General features: G+C 40.5%; 1 protein-coding gene and 1 non-coding gene across 2 annotated transcripts in view; both read left to right on the forward strand.

The window, feature by feature from the left end:
* Nucleotides 1-1,408: 1,408 nt before the first annotated feature.
* Nucleotides 1,409-1,515, forward strand: LOC130028064 (U6 spliceosomal RNA). Its single transcript, XR_008793157.1, has one exon. It is a non-coding gene; the product is annotated as a U6 spliceosomal RNA (small nuclear RNA).
* Nucleotides 1,516-3,308: 1,793 nt separating this feature from the next.
* Nucleotides 3,309-22,046, forward strand: part of PRUNE2 (prune homolog 2 with BCH domain) — a 227,345-nt gene continuing 208,607 nt past the window's right edge. The window contains exons 1-2 of the mRNA XM_056118782.1: nt 3,309-3,456; nt 8,562-8,656. Of these exons, the coding sequence (XP_055974757.1) occupies nt 3,324-3,456; nt 8,562-8,656 (228 nt within the window). The 5' untranslated portion in view covers nt 3,309-3,323. The remainder of the gene's footprint in view (nt 3,457-8,561; nt 8,657-22,046) is intronic.

A 22,046-nucleotide genomic window follows, 5' to 3' on the forward strand; every position in this document is an offset into this window, starting at 1 on the left:
TTGTATGACTAAAACCCAGTCATGAAAAACTTTGTTACTGTGTATCTCATGGTGATTCAATTAAAAAATAAATTAATTAACAAAAATTCCCCACAATATAGTTATCTCTTTATTTTTTATTTTTTCCAATTTTCTTTAATTTAGATGTAGAAGTACAAAATTTCTCTTGTAAAGGAAAAAGGGAACATTAAAGTTGTTATCTTAACCAGATTAGTGTACAGTTTAGTACATAAAGTAACAAAATAGGAGACCAACACCCAACAATCACCGAGATAAGTACCAGGAGGTTCACTCCATGGCTTGGAGGCCAGCCGCACATGCTAGGGGAAAAGGCATCTCAGATAGAGAAGGGAGCACCAGGTAAAGGGTGTTGGGAGGATCCTCCCAGGATGGGAGATGCATGCTGAAAGCAGACCAAACATGATTTCCACTTAACGGCTCTTTTGCAAACCACAGCACCCAAAGGAGAGAGAGAGAACTAAATGGAATGCCCTGCCACAGAGGCAGAGTGGGATGGTGGGTACGGGAGGTGGGAGGGAAATTGGGATCCATGGTGGTGGAAAATGGGCACTGGTGGAGGGATGGGTATTTGATCATTGTATAATTGAAACCGAAGCACAAAAATTTGTAAGTCTACAACTGTACCTCATGGTGTTTCACTAATACAAATTATAAAAAAAAAAGATGCATATGTATATATGTATATATATGTATATCAATTATTGTGCAACAGAACTGTAGAACATTTGCATTTTACAACATTTAACTCTGTACTTGCCACTCATTTTCTCTTTACTTTGGTGTAATTGCTTTTGCACTTAAATTTAACTATTTTATTTTGTAATTTGTTTCTAATTGTGTCACATTTCTGCTCTTTCCTCTCATTCCTTTACTGCTTTTAAGCAAAATATTTTAGTTATTACTTTTCTCTATCCATTAGATTGTTACTGTTATTCTCACGAATCACGACCATCCTGTTATTCGTCGATTGCCTCGAGCAGGCCCCAGTAACGTCTCCTTCATCCTAGCCCTGAGATTATATTCAAGGCTCTTTAGGAGAATGAGACCCATCATTGTTACTGGTATTTGGCATATTGGGTACGCCACGGAAAGTTTGCCAGACTCTGCCGTGTGGCAAACTTTCCGTGGCGTACCCAATATGCCAAATACCAGTAACAATGATGGGTCTCATTCTCCTACATAACACACACTGTTATTCTAAAAATATAACTTAGTAAGTACAAAACTATAATTCTGTAAGTCAAACCTATGGTACTGGGTCACAAAAATGAGGTTACCAAGCAGCAGAGCTGAGGGGAGTGGAAGAAGCAGACCAGCATGCAGGATGGTGGCAGGCTCTTGGATGATGTGAGGTGCAGTGATTTTGTTCACTGAAACTAAAAATGTTGTGCTCACTTTGGCAACACATACACTAAAATTGCAGTGATACAGAGAAAACTAACATGACTCCTGAACTAGTATAACATGCAAATTTATGAAGTGTTCCTTATTTTTGCAACCACTGAACTTTGTAATATGCTTCTCAAGGTGACAGGCAGTGGGTAGGTAGGGGAAAGGTTTGTGTGTGGAGGGAGGGATGGAGTATAGGAACACTGGTGGAGGAAAGTTGACACTGGTGGTGGGATTGGAGTTGAAATATTATATACCTAAATCTCAACTGTCCATAACTTTTTCCTAAAACTCAACTTTGTAAATCAAGTTTCTTTAATTAAAGAATTATTTTTTTAATAACTATCAATGTTCAGGAGCAAATCTCGGAACCCAGCAGGTTTTGGTAGAAGTCCCTCCAGATTTAAGTGTTAAAATTTTGGAATTTCAAAATAGTGTGGCCACTACTGCAGCCACGTGACATCATATGTTATTCATAACCAGCAATAGAAAACAAATTGTCTACTGTTGCCATTTCAGCAGATCTGAGTGTTGGGGTAAAATCTCAAATAATAATTGTGGGTCTGGAGTCAAAATATTGAATGTGATCAAAGTAGAGAGAGAGTAATGTGGAAATCATCTGCCCCACAGGTATGGGGAGGGTGTGGGATTGGGCTATACTGGGGTTTTTGGTGGTGGAGAATGGGCACTGGTGAAGGTACGGTGTTTCATTTTATGACTGAGACTTAGACCCAAAAGCTTTGTAACTGCTCTCACGGTGATTCAATAAATAAAATTATAAAAAATGAAAAAAAAAGTAAGGTGGAGTTCATGCACAATTCAATCAGCTAATCAGTGGCTGAATAAATAGCAGTACTCCTACATAAAAAAAAAAACTACCAATGTTATCACTAGTACAGCCCTGTTATCTAAACTGCAATAAAAATATAAGAGCTAATGAAAAATTATTCATTTAATAATGCGGCAGATTATATAACATACCATGGACCTCTCATATCCAATGATCTTTTTGCCATTTCCCTGACACCCCATGAACCTTGACATAACTGTTTGATGAAGGAATGAATGCACAAACTTTGAAATAAATTTGGCAATATTTACTTTCTGTTATGATGAATCAACTCATTTATTGATTCCAATATAGCTTATAAATTGTGAAAATCAGTATAACTTAAAAAACATGAGCAGATAGAGGGTCAGAGAGAAGTTTGCTTTGTTGTTTTTTTGTTTTGGGCTGCACTTGGTTCTATGCTTAGGGATCATTTCTATGCTTGGGGAACCAAACATGAAAGAACCCAGGTCAGCTGTGTGCAAGACACCTTTCCCACTGGACTGAGGGTTGAAGAGATGGTACAAAACGATGCACCTTTCCTTTTGGGGCCACCTCTGTAGTGCTTGGGACTTATTCCTGGCTCTGCCCTCAGGGATCATTCCTGGTGGGGCTCTGAAGAGGCTAAGACTCTTGTTTTGAAGGCAGCTGATTTAGGTTTAAGCCCCAGCATCACATACAAAAGAAACATAATATGATAGTCACTGTTTTAAAAAGTGTAGCATTAATGATCAATTTGAAATTATTTAAAACCAGTCTGTCTTATTTTGTGTGTTTGGGGGAGGGTAGAGGAAGCTAGACTGTTTGTTCCTATAACTATTAAACACTGTGCCCTAGAATATTCAAGGGGTCAGTGATGGTGTGGAGATAAATTTTTAGAGAACTATGAGACAGAGAGAAATTGTCTCTGAGCATTTGGAAAAAAATCTCTGTTAAATACCACGTGGCGGAGGAACCTGGTGTCAACAGGAGAGCGGAACGGGTAGCCGAGATGGAGAAGGCAGAAAGCATGAATTGTTTTCCTGGTCCCTTTTCTGACTTGCTGTTCCTCCCATGTTTTCCAGGCAGCATCCTTTTCAAGTGGATGACCATGGAATCCGAGAAGCTCTCTGAGAAGCAGGAGGAAATTCTTTCTATCCTGGAAGAAAAATTTCCTAACTTGCCTCCGAGAGAAGACATTATCAGCGTCCTGCAGGAGACCCAGTTCGGGGCTCAGGGTGAGTGACGTGGCCCTCAGCCCTTCACCCCCATGCTAAGGAGGACTGCTTTGTACAGGGGGAGGGGAGTGGGGGAGATGGGGGGAGGTACTGCCAGGAGATAAGGGTAAATGAGAGGGACCTTTGCTTGCTTCTCTGCTTGTGAGGATCATCAGGCGCAGATTGTTGGCTCACCGGCAGTCAGGCTGACAGCACTGCAGCCTGTCCTCCGAGGCCCTCATGTCAGGATGCTGGTGAAGTCACAGATGCATCATTCCACAGGATCCCTGTGTGTGAGGGTTCTATTTTGAGAGTGTGACAGAGGCAATGTCAAGCACAATGGGATTTTGTAAATCAATTAGTTTAGGAAAGAAGTGAGAGTGAAAAGAGTGAGGCAGATCAAATTGTGCTCAAATTTGAGATTTTTAAGTATGTGGATATCCTGGATCAGTTGTTTTATAATAAAATAATACGAATAGTAATAATAATTCACTGAGGCCCTAATTCCTCAAGATCTGATTGTGCAAATTTTAATTCACAATCTTCCTAAATCCTCAGAACAACCCCAAGTCAGGTGCTATGGTCATCCTTGATTTCTAGAACTATAAACTCCAACCCCCCTCCCACCACCGCCCGCAAAGCCCTTATTGCTTTCCTGTCATCACATACACAACTGGCAAAGAACAAAACCTACTCAGTCTATCAATAAGGTATATAATATTCTCCTTTAACTTGGGATCCCCAGGTCAGAGTCAGGGGCAAAGCAGATGATTTCAGGAAGCACTGTCAGGAGAAGTCACTGCTTTAACTAGTCACTTACCTCCTGGATACCAGCCCCTGATTCCCCAGGCTCTGGGGACCTCTGTCTGGCTTTGAGCCTTGCATTCTCCCTGCCATGGAGGGCAGTCATTCATTGAAACTTGTTCCTCAGCTTCCAGAGCTGATGGTTAGAGCTTTGGAACTTTCATCAGTTGGTTAGTGTTGGATAGAGATCTAGAAATCACCAACAGCAGAAGTGTGGCTATCTCAGGAGACAAGAACGTCATTGCCAGTTAGGTTATGCTGCTCCTTGGCAAACAGTTGCCAGTACAGAAGGCAGAAGGCAACTTCGAATCTGGAGGCCCTGGTGGCCTGAGAACACCATCAGGAAAAGGCTGGCATCATGGGGGACATGGAGCTGGGAGGCTGAGTAGATGTGCTCGAGCATGGGTTCATTCACGAATTCAATGAACAAGGTGAATTTTTCATAGCAGTCCCAGAGGCCCAGAGTGATCTTGCTCAGGTGTGAATGTCTGCATGTGTAGAGCAACAGGATGGTTATGCAGCCATGTCATGCATGGGGGCGGGGGGCAGGGGGCACATCTAACGGTTCTCAGGACTTACTCTCGGCTCTGTGCTCACAGATCACTCCTGGAAGGCTTGGGAGGGATTGGGTGGCAGATAGAAATTGGGTCAACTACATGCAAGATATATGGGATAGCTGCTGTACTGTTGCCCCACTTAATTTTTCCTGTTGTACACTTAATTTTTATAAAGTTGTTCACAATAATCTACTGCATTCAATATTCCAACATAAATCTACCACCATTATGCCTTCTCACCACCATTATTTTGGATTTTCCCACCACCACACAATCCTGCTCCAAGGGCAGATCCTAAATAATTTATTATGTATTTCTTGTTATGAATAATCCACTAAAAATGATCCAAAAATTTTTTCCTTAGAGGAAAGTGTGTGAAGATTGTTCTCTCATCCTGGAAATATTAAATTCTTTTTTTTAAATGTAGGAGTACTTCTGTTTATTCAGCCATTGATTAACTGATTAAATTGGGCATGAACTCCGCATTACTTTTTTAAATTCAGAATGTTAATTTTATTTTATTATTATTATTTTTTTTTAGTCACTGTGAGATACAGTTACAAAGCTTTTCTGTTTGAGTTTCAGTCATACAATGGTCGATCACCCAACCAACCACCAGTGCACATCTTCCACCACCAAGGTCCCCAATATTTCTCCCCATCCCACCCCTCCACCTGCCTCAATGGCAGACAATCTCCCCCATACTCTTTTGTATGGCTTGTTATGAATAGTACAAGATATTGCTCCTGGAATTCTAAAATTTTAGATAATTAGGGTCTGGAGAAATCTCTGCAGCAAGCTGCTGGGTTTGGAGATTCTTTTGTGTGTTTCTGGATCGTGGCCAGTAGGGAGCTTAAGTAGCAGTTGTAGGCAGTTTATGGGCAAGATCTACAGGGTCCCATAAGGATGGGGGAATGAGAGGGACCGACCCATCCCCTAACCCTTGAGGCCTGGAGTTTTGCCATTACTGAACCTCCACGTACTGAACTTCTCTCTGGGTTCTGGAAGCTTGTGGCCACTTGGGTTTTTAGGGGGCAGGTAGAGGAACAACGCCTGCCCCCATCTGAGGCACCCCAGTGAAGTCGGACTGGCTTCAAGTTCGGAGGCATCTCTGCAGTGAACTGCTCGATTCAGAGATTCTTTTGTGTGTCTCTGGATCATGGCCCTTGTTTCCATCTTTTTCAGAGAAATGAGCTATTAGTTTATGCCCTGCAGGGCACACTCGCTTGCCCCCAGTGCACTGCACTGCCTGCTCTAACTATGACTTTAGATCTCTTTTGAGATTTATGTGTCTCTGAAATAAGGCCAATAAATGAGCTTGTATAGCTGAGCTGGAGGTGGTTTGTGGGTGTGGCTCCCCCATACCTAACTTTCGGCCGTTTAATTTCTTGGTAAACTTGGACCCAAGTTGTTGGGGTCCAGTCAAAGGCAAATTGACAATTTTGCGGTACCAGGAAGCCTGAAGGCACCATCAGGCTGCTGATGCACTCACCCTGCAGGTGCAGGTCGACCTACTGGTGGTACATACCCCCAGAGACATTAAACTCTTGTACAAGAGATTACTAACATGTTGGTACAGTTTGAGTCTTGTCAGACCAAACTTTTTGTGGAGGGTGAGGATGAGGAAAAGGGCTCGTGGTTTAAACTACACTTCTGTGGTTCTCTGAGCTTTTTCAGACTCTATACTCAGGAGTGACTCCTGGTGGTGCTCTGGTCGCCCTCTGTGGTGCTGAGAATTCAAACTGGAGCATACACTTTAACCTCAGTACTATCTCCAGGCCCTACACTAAACTTTTTAATGTCACAATATATCCCATAAATGCTTTTATGTTTCCGTGTGATAGATTGTGGTCTTTAAATATTTGGGCTAAATAAACAGATTCAGTAGCTTTCTATTCCCCATATGTCTGTGACTGACACAATTCTGTCTCTCATGTCTAAACATGCATCTGGTAAGGACATACGTGCTTTATTGAGCTTTATTAGAAATCTTGTTCCCAAGAAGTTAGGCCTAATAAAATGTGACAACCTAAAATGAAAATTAAATGTCAAGACACATTTTACTGAAACATATTGGTCATTGATGAAAACTATGTGGTTTTGAATAGTTTCACCATCTGGATTGTTCAGATGGTAATTGTTCAGATTGTAAGATGCTAGAAATAGTATCTTAGTAATTCAGTGGTTACTATTGACAGCTGTTATTGTAAGGATAATTATGATAGTTCTGTGGGTCATAACTATAAGAACGTTTGGAATAAAGTAACATCAATTCATCAAAAAGCATTCTCAAGGCTAATTTTGAGTTTGTTTAGAATTATATGGTCTTCCCAGCCCCGCTCACCCCCAACCCCATTTTATCTCCATCCACATCTGTCTTAGACTTCCAGAAGATTAACTTCTGAGTACTCTGGGCTCCCCTGAGGATTGCTAGCTTCTGACTGGATTTGATCTGTGGGAAATTTTAGCTATATATGGGGGCTTGGAGGTCAAGGGAAGGAGAAGAGAGATTGTTTCTTTCCTCTTCTTGATTTTGTTCACATTTCTTGCAGCCCTTTCTCTATAGTCCCAGAAATCTGCTTCCTTCCCTTACCCCTTTTCTAGTTTCTTGATATCTCACCATCTTCTATTAATTTTTCCATCCCACCTACATGTCTGTAGATAACCACTCAGTAAAGACTCTTACTTTCGCTTCATAGGAGTGAATTCTCTTTCTGGAGAGAATCCAAAGTAATAAAGATAATTACCATTGTGATATTTTTCCTTAGTATGTGTGCATTTATTTTGAATAGGAATATTATTAGATAGAAAAATATTGAATGAGCAAGGTCAGTGTTTTTGTAGTTCCAGGGACCCAGAGTCTCTCTCTCTTTTTTTTACAAGTCCTTTTTTATTAGCCAAAACTTTGTTGAAGGATCATTAATTGATATTAATTAGACTTGGAATATACAGGACAGTTGTTTATATCTTTGTACGGAACATTATCATATCCAGTAAAAGTCAATTGTCTGTCACCATACACTTGAACCCTTTTACTGTTTGCTCGCTGCCTAGAAACTTGTCATCTGGTGACCTCCATTTTACTTTGATAATCTGAGTTTGGGTATTTTTTTCATGCACTTCTTTCCTTAACCTCAAGTTGTTTCTTTGACCCAGAACTAGAACTATTTCTAGTTGTGAGTCCTCATTTTTTTATTATTTTTAAGTTTTTTATTAGATCACCATGTGGTACAATTACAGAGTTATAAACTTTCATGCTTGCATTCCAGTCACACAATGATCAAGCACCCATCCCTCCACCAGTGCCCATTCTCCACCACCAATGATCCCAGTATCCCTCCCACCCCCTATCCCACCCCACCTCTATGGTAGGGCATTCCCTTTTGTTCTCTCTCTCCTGTTGGGTGTTGTGGTCTGCAATAGAGGTATTGAGTGGCCATCGTGTTCGGTCTATAGTCTACTTTTAGCACATATCTCCCATCCCAAGTGGGTCCTCAAAATACCCTTTTCTTGGCATTCCCTTCCCCAGAGTCACTCTTGATGATGCCAGAAGTTTGTGCCATGATCTGGTGGGATATGGTGGTGCTTGGGGACCATGGAGCTTCGGGAACTGAACTCAGGACCTCTCACACATTAGGCATTTGCCATACCACTTGAGCTAGCCCGCCAGCCCCATTAAGGAGTTCTTTAAGTAGTCCCTTGATATGACAAAAAGGAGAAAGAAAGTTTCCCATCCCTAATATTATTTTTCTCTCTCCTCCACAGGTTTAAGTATTGAACAGGCAATGCTTAAAGATATAAAAGAACTGTCAGATGGAGAAATAAAAGTGGCCATTAGTACTGTCAGCATGACCCTTGAGGTAAGGATAGAGACATTTCTTCAGTGATAATAGTTAACCTTCAGTTTGAGTAACTGGAGTCCAGTTCTGTTGCACGCATAAGCCATTGCTGTGCATGCTTCTTTGTGACCTGTTTCACTAGGAGTACAAGGTATTAGCATTTGTGTATGGGGTGGAGGCATTAAGCTAACTGTGGAAAATGCCAAACTTGGGTTCCCAAGAGGAGTGCTTCATGAAAGTGCTTCATGTCTGCTTATTAACTGTTAGATGGCAATGATTATGCTGTGATTAGTCATCCTTGTTTTTTTGTCTGCATCCCCATACATTAAAACACTTCTGAGAAAATAATTTTCTCTTCGCCGCTTGAAAGCTATTTGGACACGTCATTTTGGTAATCAATGGTGAAAATTTAAGCTTTAATTAGATGTTATTTCCAATCTACTGTATGAGTGACTCTGAGTAAATTCTGTTCTTGTCTTTGTTTCCTTGATAAATTGTCTTTTGTCTACTTCGGAGTTTTTCAATGACTTTTATGTTAATCTTAATTAACCTAACTAAAGAAAATTATATTTTACAGAGGACTTGGCACCACACAGGTTTTTCTCTATAAGTCTTTATCAAGCTCTTGCCTTGTGTGGAGTAACACAGCTCTTAAGTCAAGTTAGGAGTCTATAGGGATTCCTACACAAGTTTAGCTGCATAGGAATTTGCTTTTCAGATTTTAGAATTTTATATTTCATTTAAAAAAATCTCATGGTGAAGTTCTCTATTAATACAGTAACCATGCATATGTGTGTTCATGTCTCAGGGAACTCAAGAGCAAACTGGATGCTTTTTCTGCCTGCAATTTCTTTGTCAAATTTATTCCCATCTGATCGGCACTATGCAGTTTGGCTCAGATATCCCTACGGAGGGTACTAGAGGCAGATTGTTATCACAAAAGACATCACACTTGGTAGATATATACTGCTCCGTTCCATGGGCTTTCGAATTGATAAATGCTCTATATAATTAGCTATTGATGTGACTCAATGCAAGAAGTAAATGTAATTTGGGATGTAGAAACTAGATAATCACCTTCAATTAGAAATGTGCTTTGTGTCTAGAAATCCAGAGAAAGTGTGAATCTTGCAAGGGTCAGTAGCTCTGAGAATCATTTCTCCCAGTTCAGGCCTTAGGGTTTTCTTTCCCTCCCCCCCACACACCCCTTTTCTCCCTTTATTTAATGGCATCTTATTAGGTTTTAAATGCCTTGTTTGGAATTCCTTCCTAAATTAACACCGAGCATATTGTAATTGCTTAGGGAAGTGTTTGTAGCTAGCAAATTATTTTGGACTCTTATTATTAAAGACTTCCCATAGCTTTCATGCACCTTCATTTATATTAGAGGGCTATACAAATTGCTTTGTCAGAAATGTTCCACTGTAAATGTTTATCTAGCTGAATAAGTGATAAAATGATCATTTCAGTCTTTACAGTAATTTACATAGTTGTCCAGTAATTAATCAGGTGGCTAAGTAGATCTCTGGAAGGGTTATATGATCTTCTGGGAGGAAGGAAAAGGACATTTGTACATGTACAAAAGAGTACACACTTATTAAACTGTAATCAGTGGGATGAGAGCTTTTTATTTGTGTATAATGGGGATATTAAAGATGACAGAAATTGAGAAGAGCTCCTTAACAACATTCTGTAACATCTTTTTTTGAGAGAGAAAATGCACATTGTTTATTCAGTCAGTTGGAAAAAATCCCTAAGTTTAGGAGGGAATTCAATTTTCTCAGTAGATTGCTCTATGATATGATGGTGTTTTTCCATCTCTGCTCATGTTGGATTTGATGTTAAATTGTCAAGTTTCTTTTTGCACTTCCACGGACTTTGCTTTTAAAAATAACGTTAGAATTCCCAACACAGTCTCACCTGATGTGTTTTAGAGCCGCCATCAAATTTTCTTTTAAGTCTAGGTCTATTCTAAAACAATTCTTATTCCTGTGATTTTCTAAGTCTCGCTTGTCCTCCAAAGCAAGGCTGATCACAAGCCAGCTATTGGGTGATGTCACTTAAAATTCTTAGGATCATCCTGTGAACTTTTGCAAATTTATTCTCTATAAACAACTTTGTATTTGTGTATATACTGTGTATTCCACCAATTTTGAACTTGTTCCACGTAGCTAACGTGGCAGACATATTTTTAAGCTTTTTGGAAATATGGTGATATCTTTGACTTCCTGCTGTTTTTAATTTATTGACACAGTGCTAGACACATGGAAGAGGCTTGGTATATTTACATTTGTAGTTCACCCCTTTTGTTTGTGTTTTGTTTATTCTTCATGTAAATAAATCAGCTAGATAAGCGAAATGAGTCAGAAAGAGAGGGATAGACATAGAAAGATTGCATTCATCTGGGGGATATAAAGTAACAAAGTATGAGATTAATACCCAAGAATAGCTGAGATCAGCACCAGGAGCATTACTCCATAACTTAGAGGCCAGCCGGGCATTCTAGGGGAAAGGGCAGCTCAGATAGAGAAGGGAGCACCAAATAAAGGATGTTTGGAGGATCCTCCCAGGAGGGGAGATGCATGTCGAAAGTAGACTATGGACTGAACATGTTTGCCACTCAATGCCTCTTTTGCAGACCACAACACCCAAAAGGAGAGAGAGAACACAGGGGATTGCCCTGCCACAGAGACAGGAGGGATGGGGGGATGGGGGTGGGAGGGATATTATCCATGGTGGTGGAAAATGGGCACTGGTGGAGGGATGGGTATCTGATCATTGTATAATTGAAACCAAAGCACAAAAAATTGTAAATCTACAACTTTAAAAAAAATAAAATAAAATAAAGGGAAAAAAAAATAAATCAGCTAGAAAAGCAAGGCCACTTAACTATGCCTGCAATGCAACCTGTGTTGTTTTCTTCTAATCAGTTTCTTCCAGAGAACTATGACTGGGTGTTGAGACGAGAGAGGGAGAGAGAAAACAGGGCCCACATTTTTATAATTAGAGCTGCTTATCCAGCAGTCCATAAATGGAGTGTGTGGCTTTATGAAGTGCTCATTGTCAACGAAAAGACTCAAATGGGAAGCTGTGTGTGGTATGGTAGGGAGAAAACCAGGAAAGAGGATTCCTTATCTTTTCAGTGGTCTTCTGCAGTTCTATGATGCCATAATTGTGTCATGGTTTTTAATCTTCTGCTGACCCAGTTGATATTCCCAGGTGGAAACACTGAGAAAAGAAGAATTATTCTTCTTGCAATATACACAGCATGCTTTGCAGAGTAAAGTGCTGATTTGACAGGGATAGAAACCACTACCTTAGACAGAGGGTGTGTCCCAAGACCATCATTATAAGGAAAAGGTTAAGAAACATTTTTTTCTCACTTTGATTTAGTGTATCTCCTAAACAATAGAACTAATCTACTTTCACAAGTTGCTGAAAGATGTACGTATAAGTTAAATATTTATGATGGTAGAGTTGCAGTGTTTCGCTTAGTATATGAGACCAGGGTACATATGACTTTGAGAAGTGCTTTAAAAAGTGACCTTACCAGAGGACTTGTATCCAAGGGTTGGAGGACTGGTCACTGATTGGAAGTTTGCCACAAAAGTGTGTGTGGTGTGGAGGGCAGATAGGATAGAGACAAAGGGACAAACAAGACAATAGTAGTTGGAAATAATAATTCAGACAGGAACTGAGTGTTGAAAGTAGGGAAAGGGATATACCTGATAACCTTTTGTTATCTGTATTGCAAACCATAAGGGCTGAAAGAAAAGAGTAAAAAAGAGAGAGGGTTGTGGTGTGGTCAGGCAGGGGTCTGGGGAAACTAAGGGAAACTAGAAACATTGGTGGTGGGCAATGTCCACTGCTGAAGGGCAAGTATTGGAACGTTGCATGACTAAAACCCAACCATGAACAACTTTGTGACTGTGTATATTACTGTAATTCAATTAAAACAATTTTTAAAGTGATCTTACCCTTGAAAACCACATCCTTTTGAGTTGCAAATGCCGAACTCTTTGGGAATGAGAAAATGAACTAATTAGCCTTCACATGCAGAAACTGAGGCTCCCCCCAGAGAAAGGTAAGCCCCCTGGGAAAAGGAGAAGCTTCTATAGCCTCTAAGTGTCCTATTAAGAATATGAAAAGGCTTTAAAGAGTCCAAGGCTTTTCCCTTGGGACAACACCTAGGTGAACTTTTCTATATGCAGAGAAATCCTGGCCAAGGCAGATTGGAGGAAGGAGGTCTTACTACAAAATCAGTCTTGTAAATGCTTTCAGGGTTCATTATTCACTTTGGAGACCTTTCACATCTAAACCTGAGATGTGTACTCTCAGTTTTTCCTCTGAAGAAGTCTGTGCCCTCTTTTGACTGTGTATCTTTCTCTTTTTCTCTCCCCTTACATTTCTCTAAGAAAAAATAATTAAAAGTCCTATCAATTGCATGGGTGAGAGATATCCCTTCTTACAGAAAGATCTTGGAAATTAAGATCATGGAAAAGACACAACAGTTCCATTCTGTTTCATATGGCTTCTAGCGTACCCTGAGTCTATGTATATGGCACATCATATTGGGACATGTATACCACATATTGAATCTATTCCAGTGATTATCATGGCACTTTATCCTTGGCTTTCGTTTCTTGCTTGCTAATTTATCTGGAGAAGAGAAACACAGGGCCCAGAGCCATAGTAGAAGGGTAGGGTCCTTGCCTTGCATGCAACTGACCTGGGTTTGATCACTGACCTGGGTTTGATCCCCAGCGCCCTGTATGGTCCCCTGAGCCTTCCAGGATTGATTTCTGAGTGCAGAGTAAGCCCTGAGAACCACCAGGTGTGGCCCAAAACAAAAGAAAACAAACAAACAAATATCCCCAAAACTTTGTGGTTTTGATTCTGTTCCCATCCGGCATTTTAGTGGCACCAGAAATCAAGGTTGCCAAAGACAAACGTCTTCTTGACAACCTTAGACTTGGACCAGAGGGATGAGGGACCAGTTGGTAAGGAACCAGAGGGATAACTTGGACCAGTTGGTAAGGGGTTTGCATTACACATAGCTGGTCCCCAAAACCCCATTTGGTTCCAGCATCCTGAGGAGTGGGCAGAGGGTAGTACCTGAACAACCCAGGCATGTCCCCAAAACAAAACCCCAAACAAACTTAAATTTATAAGAGCAATAATGACTTAATAAAAGAAAGAACAAAACCAGAAATGTGTTGTCTCACAATCCTGGAGCTCGGGGCCTGGTACTGGCAGGTCAGTTCCTTCCGAGGGCCTTGAGAATGGCTTGTTCCTGGTGGCAGCTAAGCAGTTTGTCATTCTCTATCTGACATGAGGACTCTCACCATAACCTCTGTTTCATTTTCACATCCTCCTCCTGTCTGAACCACTGTGTGCAAAGTCCCTCCCCAACTTTTTATTAGTTATTAGTCATATTGAATTAGAACCCATCCTAATAACCTCATATTAATTTCTCTATCTGCAGTGACCCTATTTCGAAATAAGGTCCTTTTCTAAAGCACCGGAGGCTATTACTTCAATATATAAAATTTGGGAGGACACAGTTTGACTCATTATTTGTACTACTCATGAAAGTATTCATTTTCCTGACAACTTGAAAGGGATAAAAGACTTCTATTAAAATTGTCTAATGAACCTGTTGCCTATTAAGCACATTTCATGGTTTTTTTTTTTTTAATTTCAAATCGGTTTCTTTAAGTAAGGAAAATTGGGTACTTTAGATTTTTGGGCCACACCCAATGGTGCTCAGGGTCTACTACCAGAGGGGCTCAAGAGACCATAAGTGGTGCTGGGGAATGAACCCCAGTGGGCTACATGCAAGGAAAGCACCATACCTGCCATGCAGTCTCTCCAGCCAACAATGGATATTTTCAGCTCTTGAAATATCGTCTCTGTTGTTCAGAGCTGGAGTCTGATGGAATTGATTGGTCTGTTTTCTCTCTGAGCCTCTCAATTTAGGACCCCTCCTGACCAGACAGACACTCTGCTATTTGAAACTTGGAACAGAGTACATGAAATGCTTTTTAGTGAGTGACTCAGCCTGCTGACTCACTCTGCCCTGCACAGAGTTTGCCAGCCAAGCTGCACCTTGGAACACTGTGTTGGGAAAAGTACCAACAAAATCCCATAGCACTGAAAGCACAGGCCAGATTGAATTCTCAAGGTTCGGTGCCTATTTAAAGGGGAGTTCTTCTCTTCCATTTACTCAGGCTATAGGAAAGAAGAAGCATCTTCGGCTACTGTAATTAGTTCTAACTATTTACACTCTAATTAGTTTAAGACTGAGCAAATCGGGCCAGAACTGTACAGTGGGTAAGGCACTTACCTTACACAGGGAAATCGGATTTGAATTCTCACCACTACGTATAGTCCCCAAGTCCACCCAGGAGTGATCCCTGAGTGCAGAGCCAGGAGTAAGCCCTGATGTCACCAGACATGTACCTGCCCCCCCCCCGCCAAAAAAAAAACAACTGAGCAAATGTTTGAAATCCTTTTTATGCATATTATGCACCAAACATGGTTTCTCTCTATTTAGGTGTGGAAATGGAGGTAACTGCATTCTAGGATGAAAGTGCCTCTAGAGAAACTATCTTTATAGTTGGATGCAAGTGACTCCTTCTACAGGTGCTAAAAATGTCTTAAAGACTTAATAAAATACAAAACTGCCTCTTTAGAAATGTCCTACAATGGAATTCTTGTTTAGAATCTACAGTGCTGAAGGCAACTTAATGTTTTCATTGCCTACTTCTCTTAAAGGTAAAGGTAAAGGTAAAGGCCCTTCCGTTGTTCATGGATTTGCTCGAGCAGGCCCAGTAACGTCTCCATTGGAGATTTTGTTGTTACTGTGTTTGGCATATTGAATACATCATGGGTGGCTTGCCAGGCTCTGCCGTGCGGGCGAGATACTCTCGGTAGCTTGCCAGGCTCTCCGAGGGGGCAGAGGAATCGAACTCGGGTCAGCCATGTTGGCTGCATGCAAGGCAAACGCCCTACCGCTGTGCTATCGCTCCAGCCTACTTCTCTTAATTTAATCTAATGACCACTTTCAAATGTACACATGATTTACAAAACCATCTCACTGTACTTCCCCATAAGTGACCATTTTATTTCCCTAAATAGTGCAAACATTCAATGCAGTTTTTTTTTTGGGGGGGGGGGCGATATATAATTGTTTATTTGTATAATAACTGATTGAGTCAATACCAAATTGTAATACTAAAATTACAACCCTATGATTGTAATAATGAAAGTTTTACAACCATAAGATCTAACACAATTACTTGCTTGGTCACTGTCACTGTCACTGTCCTCCTGTGGTTCATCGATTTGCTCGAGAGGGCCCAGTAACATCTCTATTGTGACAACTCTTACTGTGTTTGCAATGCAGCTTTTTTAGCTCTATTTTTTACTGCAGAAATGAGATCAACAGCCATCCACAGTTGAGGAAGGAAGTTGCATGTTATGTGTTGTGTTCTCTATGGGATAGGGCCTAGTTTTGGATTCTTCTGAAGCACTTATAAAATTGCTTTCAATTGGAGAAACAAAATAGGGGAGTTAAGATAAGGAAACATTGGGAATTCATGTCCCAATGAGAACATGGATTTATCAAGAGGGCGTGGGGAACTGATTTTTTTGAGCCTGGCATTTTTGATGCTAGGCTCAAAAATGGCTTTTGACTTGGTGTAGAGAGAAAGAAAACTGAGAGGAGTTACATGACACTCTGGGAAGATTGAATGCAATTGAGTATATTGAATGAACAGGATAGTCAGAATGAACAGGATAGTCAGTTTTTCTTTTGATAGTTCTTTTTGCTGGCCGTATCTCCAATAGAAAGTGGTTTTATGTGATTTGTACATACACCATTGTATCTTTTTATTATAACTCTTCCTCCCATCTTGCCATTGTGTATGGCTTAGGACCCCCAATGGCACGGAGCGAAAAACAGGGCACCTGGGATTCCTAGGACCATGATGTATTGTCCAGTGGGCTCTCTCTTCACAGTCTCATTGTCTATGTAAAATGTTCCAATTATCTGCTGCTGTGTAGCACAGTCGATAGGGCATTTGCCTTGCATGCGGCTGACCTAGCCGAGCCAGTTTCCATTTTTCCACCCCTCTTGGAGAGCCCAGCAAGCTACCGAGAGTATCTTGCCCGCACTGCAAAGCCTGGCAAGCTCCCCGTGACGTATTCCATATGTCAAACACAGTAACAAGTGTCACAATGGAGACGTTACTGGGCCCACTTGAGCAAATCGATGAACAACGGGAGGACAGGACAGTGACAGTGATATCTGTGGCCGTGTAGTAAGTAAACAAGCTCCAGGACCTAGAGACTTAAAACAAAATGTTATGTTCTCTCATAGGTCTGTGGTTCTATTGGGTCCAACTAGGACTTAGAGTTTTGAAATGGAAAAACTTAGAGTTTCGTGCTTAAGGTTTCCTTCTCATACAGTTTCAATTAGTTGGTTGTCAACTATGAACTCAGTTGGGACTGTCACTATTTTCTTGGACTTCTCAGACAACCTAGAGAGTGATGGAAAGAGGGAAGTAGGGTGAGAGAGATAGAGAGAAACAGAGAAAGAGACTCAAAAATTCTACAATTCTTGTAGTGCCTCAGAATATCACTGTAGTATACCTCAAAATATCACTTTTTATCATATTTCATACTTCATGGTTCTAAGCCAGTTCATCTTTACAAGGGTAAATTTTAGCAATGGGCCTTCTGGAAAAACACATATTGATATTAAGAATATTTTTGACATACAATTTACAAATCAAAATACTTTTTTTGCTTTTTGGGTCACACCTGGAGATATACAGGGGTTACTCCTTGCTCTGCAGTCAGGAATTACTCCTGGCAGTGCTCAGGGTACCATATGGGATGCTAGGAATCGAAGCTGGGTTGGCCACGTGCAAGGCAAACGCCCTACCTGCTGTGCTATCGCTCCAGCCCACAAATTAAAATATTTCTTTAAAGAAATTATGTACAGCCATTTGATTGTTCCATAATGAATCTGTTACTCTTTGTTGGACTCTTTCATTGTAACTCAGGTGAGTCTAGTTCCACAAATATTGTAGTTAGCATTGGTGGTATAGTGGTTAGCAAAGCAGCCTTCCAAATATTGTAAATATTTTTGTTTATATTTAACTGTAAGGCGAAACAAAGACTTTTATATAAATTTCACCTAGTTTCCAGCAATATGAGTGACTTCTTTGCTGAATTGAAAGTGACTTTTCAAATACCAGAAGAAGAATCAAAGAGATAGCACAGTGGGTAGAGCACTTGCCTTGCATGAGGCTGATGAGGCTGAACTGGGTTCAATTGCTGGCATCCATATAGTCCCATGAATCTACAAGGAACAATGGTACAGTGGGTAGTGTGCTTCCTTTTCACATAGCCAAACTAGGTTCAATCCCAGCCACAATATATGGTTCCCTTAGCCTTCCCCCACCACCACCACCAAGGAGTTTTTTTCTGAGCACAAAGCCAGGAGTAAGCTCTAAGTACCTCCAGGTATGACTCCAAAAGCCAAAACATAAAAAAGATAAGACCAGAAATGCATACCCTCATCATTTTTGAGAATGTGTACACATATTCTTACAATATGAGGATTGAAGACAACACAGTTTTAAAATTAGCCTGTGTTCCTGGGAATATATCCCAGAGAGGCAAAAAAGTATAGTCGAAGTGACATCTGTACTTGTTTGTTCATTGCAGCACTGTTTACAATAGCTAGAATTTGGAAAAAACCTGAGTGCCTGAGAACAGATGACTGGTTAAAGAAACTTTGGTACATCTACACAATGGAGTACTATGTAGCTGTTAGAAAAGATGAAGTCATGAAATTTATATACAAGTGGTACTACATGGAAAGTATCATGCTAAACGAAATGAGTCGTGAAGAGAGGGATAGATATAAAAAGATCACATTCAACTGGGGGACATAAAGTAACAAAATAGGAGATTAATACCCAAGAATAGCCGAGATCAGTATCAGGAGGATTACTCCATGGCTTAGAGACCAGCCGGGCATTCTAGGGGAAAGGGCAGCTCAGATAGAGAAGGGAGCACCAAATAAAGGGTGTTTGGAGGATCCTCCCAGGATGGGAGATGCATGTTGAAAGTAGACTATGGACTGAACATGATTGCCACTCAATGCCTCTTTTGCAAACCACAGCACCCAAAAGGAGAGAGAGAACACAGGGGATTGCCCTGCCACAGAGACAGGGTGGGATGGGAAGGATGGGGGGTGGGAGGGATACTGGGACCCATGGTGGTGGGAAATGGGCACTGATGGGGGGATGGGTATTTGATCATTGTATAATTGAAACCCAAGCACAAAAATTTGTAGGTCTACAACTGTACCTCATGGAGTTTCACTAATAAAAATATAAAAAATATTAAAAAAACATTAGCCTGTGTTCCAAAAATTTTGTCTAACACTTTTGCCCTTCCTGGCAGTGCTGGGGATGGGGCATGCAGTGGTAGGATGAAATTCAGAGAGTCACACTTGTTAGGCACATGTTCTACCAGTTGAACCAGATCCCATCCTTTCTCCAGGACTTTCTGAAGTCTAGACCAGCAGTTTTCCTTCTGAGAAAAGTTATTCAGTATATATTTTAGATTTTCTGAAATGGGGCAAAATTGAATCTATATTATAACATAAATACCAGCCATTTGAAAATGTTTAGCACACAGGCCATTCAGAAATGGGTATTAGGTGAATTTTGGCCTCTGGGTCATTGTTTGCCAACACCTGCTCTGGCCAATGAAACTAGTTTTGATTTGAATAAATTTCTGAAGTGTAAATAAACTTACATGGTCAGTTTCAAGGCAACAATGTGAGATCATCAGAAACAGGGCTGGGAATAGTTGATAATACTGAGTTGTATAATTGAAATTCGTGCAAAGAGTTGATCTTAAGCATTCTCATCTCTTAACTCTTTCCTCAAAGGGAAAAAAGCAGAGATGTGAGATGACTGATATGCTAGCAAACTTGACTGTAGGAATAATTTCATATTTTCTGTATAATCATCACCTTGTTTTAAATGTGTCGTAATTTTATACATAATGTTATAAATATCCCAAGGAGCTCATTGAGAAGAGATGTGCAGATGTATGGCATTATATATCATTTTTAGATACAACAGATGCACATAACTCAAAAGTGTAGATAGTAAATGTAAAATAATTATGGAGTAAAGAGTTTTGAGAACTTTCCATGTTTTTAATATATTTAATGTAAATGATGCCATGTATCTATTGACCATCAGTCTGTCTTCTTCAGAGAAGTGTCTGATATTTCCTCTCCCCATATTTTGATAGGGTTTTTAAATTTTTTATTGTTAAATTTTGGAGCCAAGGATTTTTTTGAGCATCAAAGAAAAGTAAAACCTCAATTTATGATTTTTAATTTACTTGCTTGATTTCATGCACTTACGAAGAGTGTCATATTTCTGACAGTTAATAATCTTTTTTTAAAAATTTTTATTAGTGAAACACCATGAGGTACAGTTTAGACTTACAAGTTTTTGTGCTTGGGTTTCAGTTATACAATACCGTTAATAATCTTAGCTTAGATTCAGAGTAAGTTAAGACTCCCTGTAATTCAAAATAATAGATCATACATAAAGTACCGAGCACCTTTGAATAATGAGTATTTAAGTACTGAAGTTTGTACAAAACTTTACAGCTACCCTTGCCTCGCTCATGAATGGCTGAGCATGGGGTCACAAAGGAAACCTGAACTCTGGTCCTGGAAGCTTATTTTCTTCCCTTGTTTTGACTCTGAGGTACAGACGTTGTTCCCTCAGTCATGCATCCTGGGGTGTTACCACTTACCTCCTGAAGTTCACCAGCAAGGGCTAGATACTTCAGACTGCATCATGGATCTGTGGATCACTTTGATGACTTCCCAGCTTTCTTTTCTTCCCCAGGAGCCTACTTCTACCATTCTTCATTGCCACTTCTACTCAGATATCACCAGAATTCTCTACCGTAATTTTATAACATACATTGGAAATTTAAAAGCTCATAAAAAGAAGTCTTGTCCCATGTTACTGAATTGCCCAGTATCCTCACATAGGATATTTCTGGCACTTTGATCTTCTTATTTGGGGCTTTTACCTATAAGTTCACAAGCTCTCTCAATCACCTCCTAGAAAATAGAGATATTCTCTGAAGGCATTTTGAGTGAATTCGGGTATCACTATTTATCTTATAAATAAATAAAAATAAATAAAGATAAATAAATATAAAATAAATATAAATAGGTCCTTATATAAATAAACATTGTATCCTTCAGGAACTCATACGCAATAAACATGCAATTCTCTTTCGTTGAAATCATCTCGAAGGAGATGTGAATTGATTCTTTTTTTGGTGAAGGAAAAAGAGCGTCATGGACCACATTTCTGTGAAACACTCTCCTTGATAAAATTGGTAACGCTGAGAGCTTCACTTGCTATTGCCTTGTAGTAACTGCTGGTATTTGGGAGACCTATTAGGGTTCCCTTGGTTCTAGTCACTTAAGTTATCATAAAAGGTAAAGGTAAAGGCCCTCCCGTTGATCGTCGATTTGCTCGAGCGGGCCCAGTAACGTCTCCATTGGAGACTTTGTTGTTACTGTGTCTGGCATATCAAATACTCTCGGTAGCTTGCCGGGCTCTCCGAGAGGGGCGGAGGAATCGAACTCGGGTCGGCCATGTTGGCCGCTTGTAAGGCGAACGCCCTACCCGCTATGCTATCGCTCCAGCCCTAAAGTAAAGGCCCTCCCGTTGATCGTCGATTTGCTCGAGCGGGCCCAGTAACGTCTCCATTGGAGACTTTGTTGTTACTGTGTCTGGCATATCGAATACTCTCGGTAGCTTGCCGGGCTCTCCGAGAGGGGCGGAGGAATCGAACTCGGGTCGGCCATGTTGGCCGCTTGTAAGGCGAACGCCCTACCCGCTGTGCTATCGCTCCAGCCCAGCTTTTGGTCATTGATTTTCTTTTTTAAAAAAATATTTTATTAGTGAATCACAGTATGGTACAGTTACAGACTTACAAACTTTCGTGCTTGCGTTTCAGTCATATAATGATCGAGTACCCATCCCCCCCTCTACAAGTCTCACAATGGAGACGTTACTGGGCCCGCTCCAGCAAATCGATGAACAACGGGAGGACAGTGCTATAGTGCTACCCATCCCTCCACCAGTGCCCATTCTCATTTTCAATGTCAGCACTGCTGGGAGGACTGAAAAAAAAATAGCATTTCAAAAAATGCATCTGTGATAGGCTGAGCTTTCTTCCTGTTACAATATCAAATTCTCTCCTGCATCTTTCTTTGTGAGAGGGAGACCCCTCAGGACACCGGAGATGCTAGGATGCTGCATTCTCACTCTGTAAATAC

Source organism: Sorex fumeus, unplaced genomic scaffold (genome assembly GCF_029834395.1).
Source record: "Sorex fumeus unplaced genomic scaffold, SorFum_2.1 ptg000038l, whole genome shotgun sequence".
Taxonomy (NCBI): Eukaryota; Metazoa; Chordata; class Mammalia; order Eulipotyphla; family Soricidae; genus Sorex; species Sorex fumeus.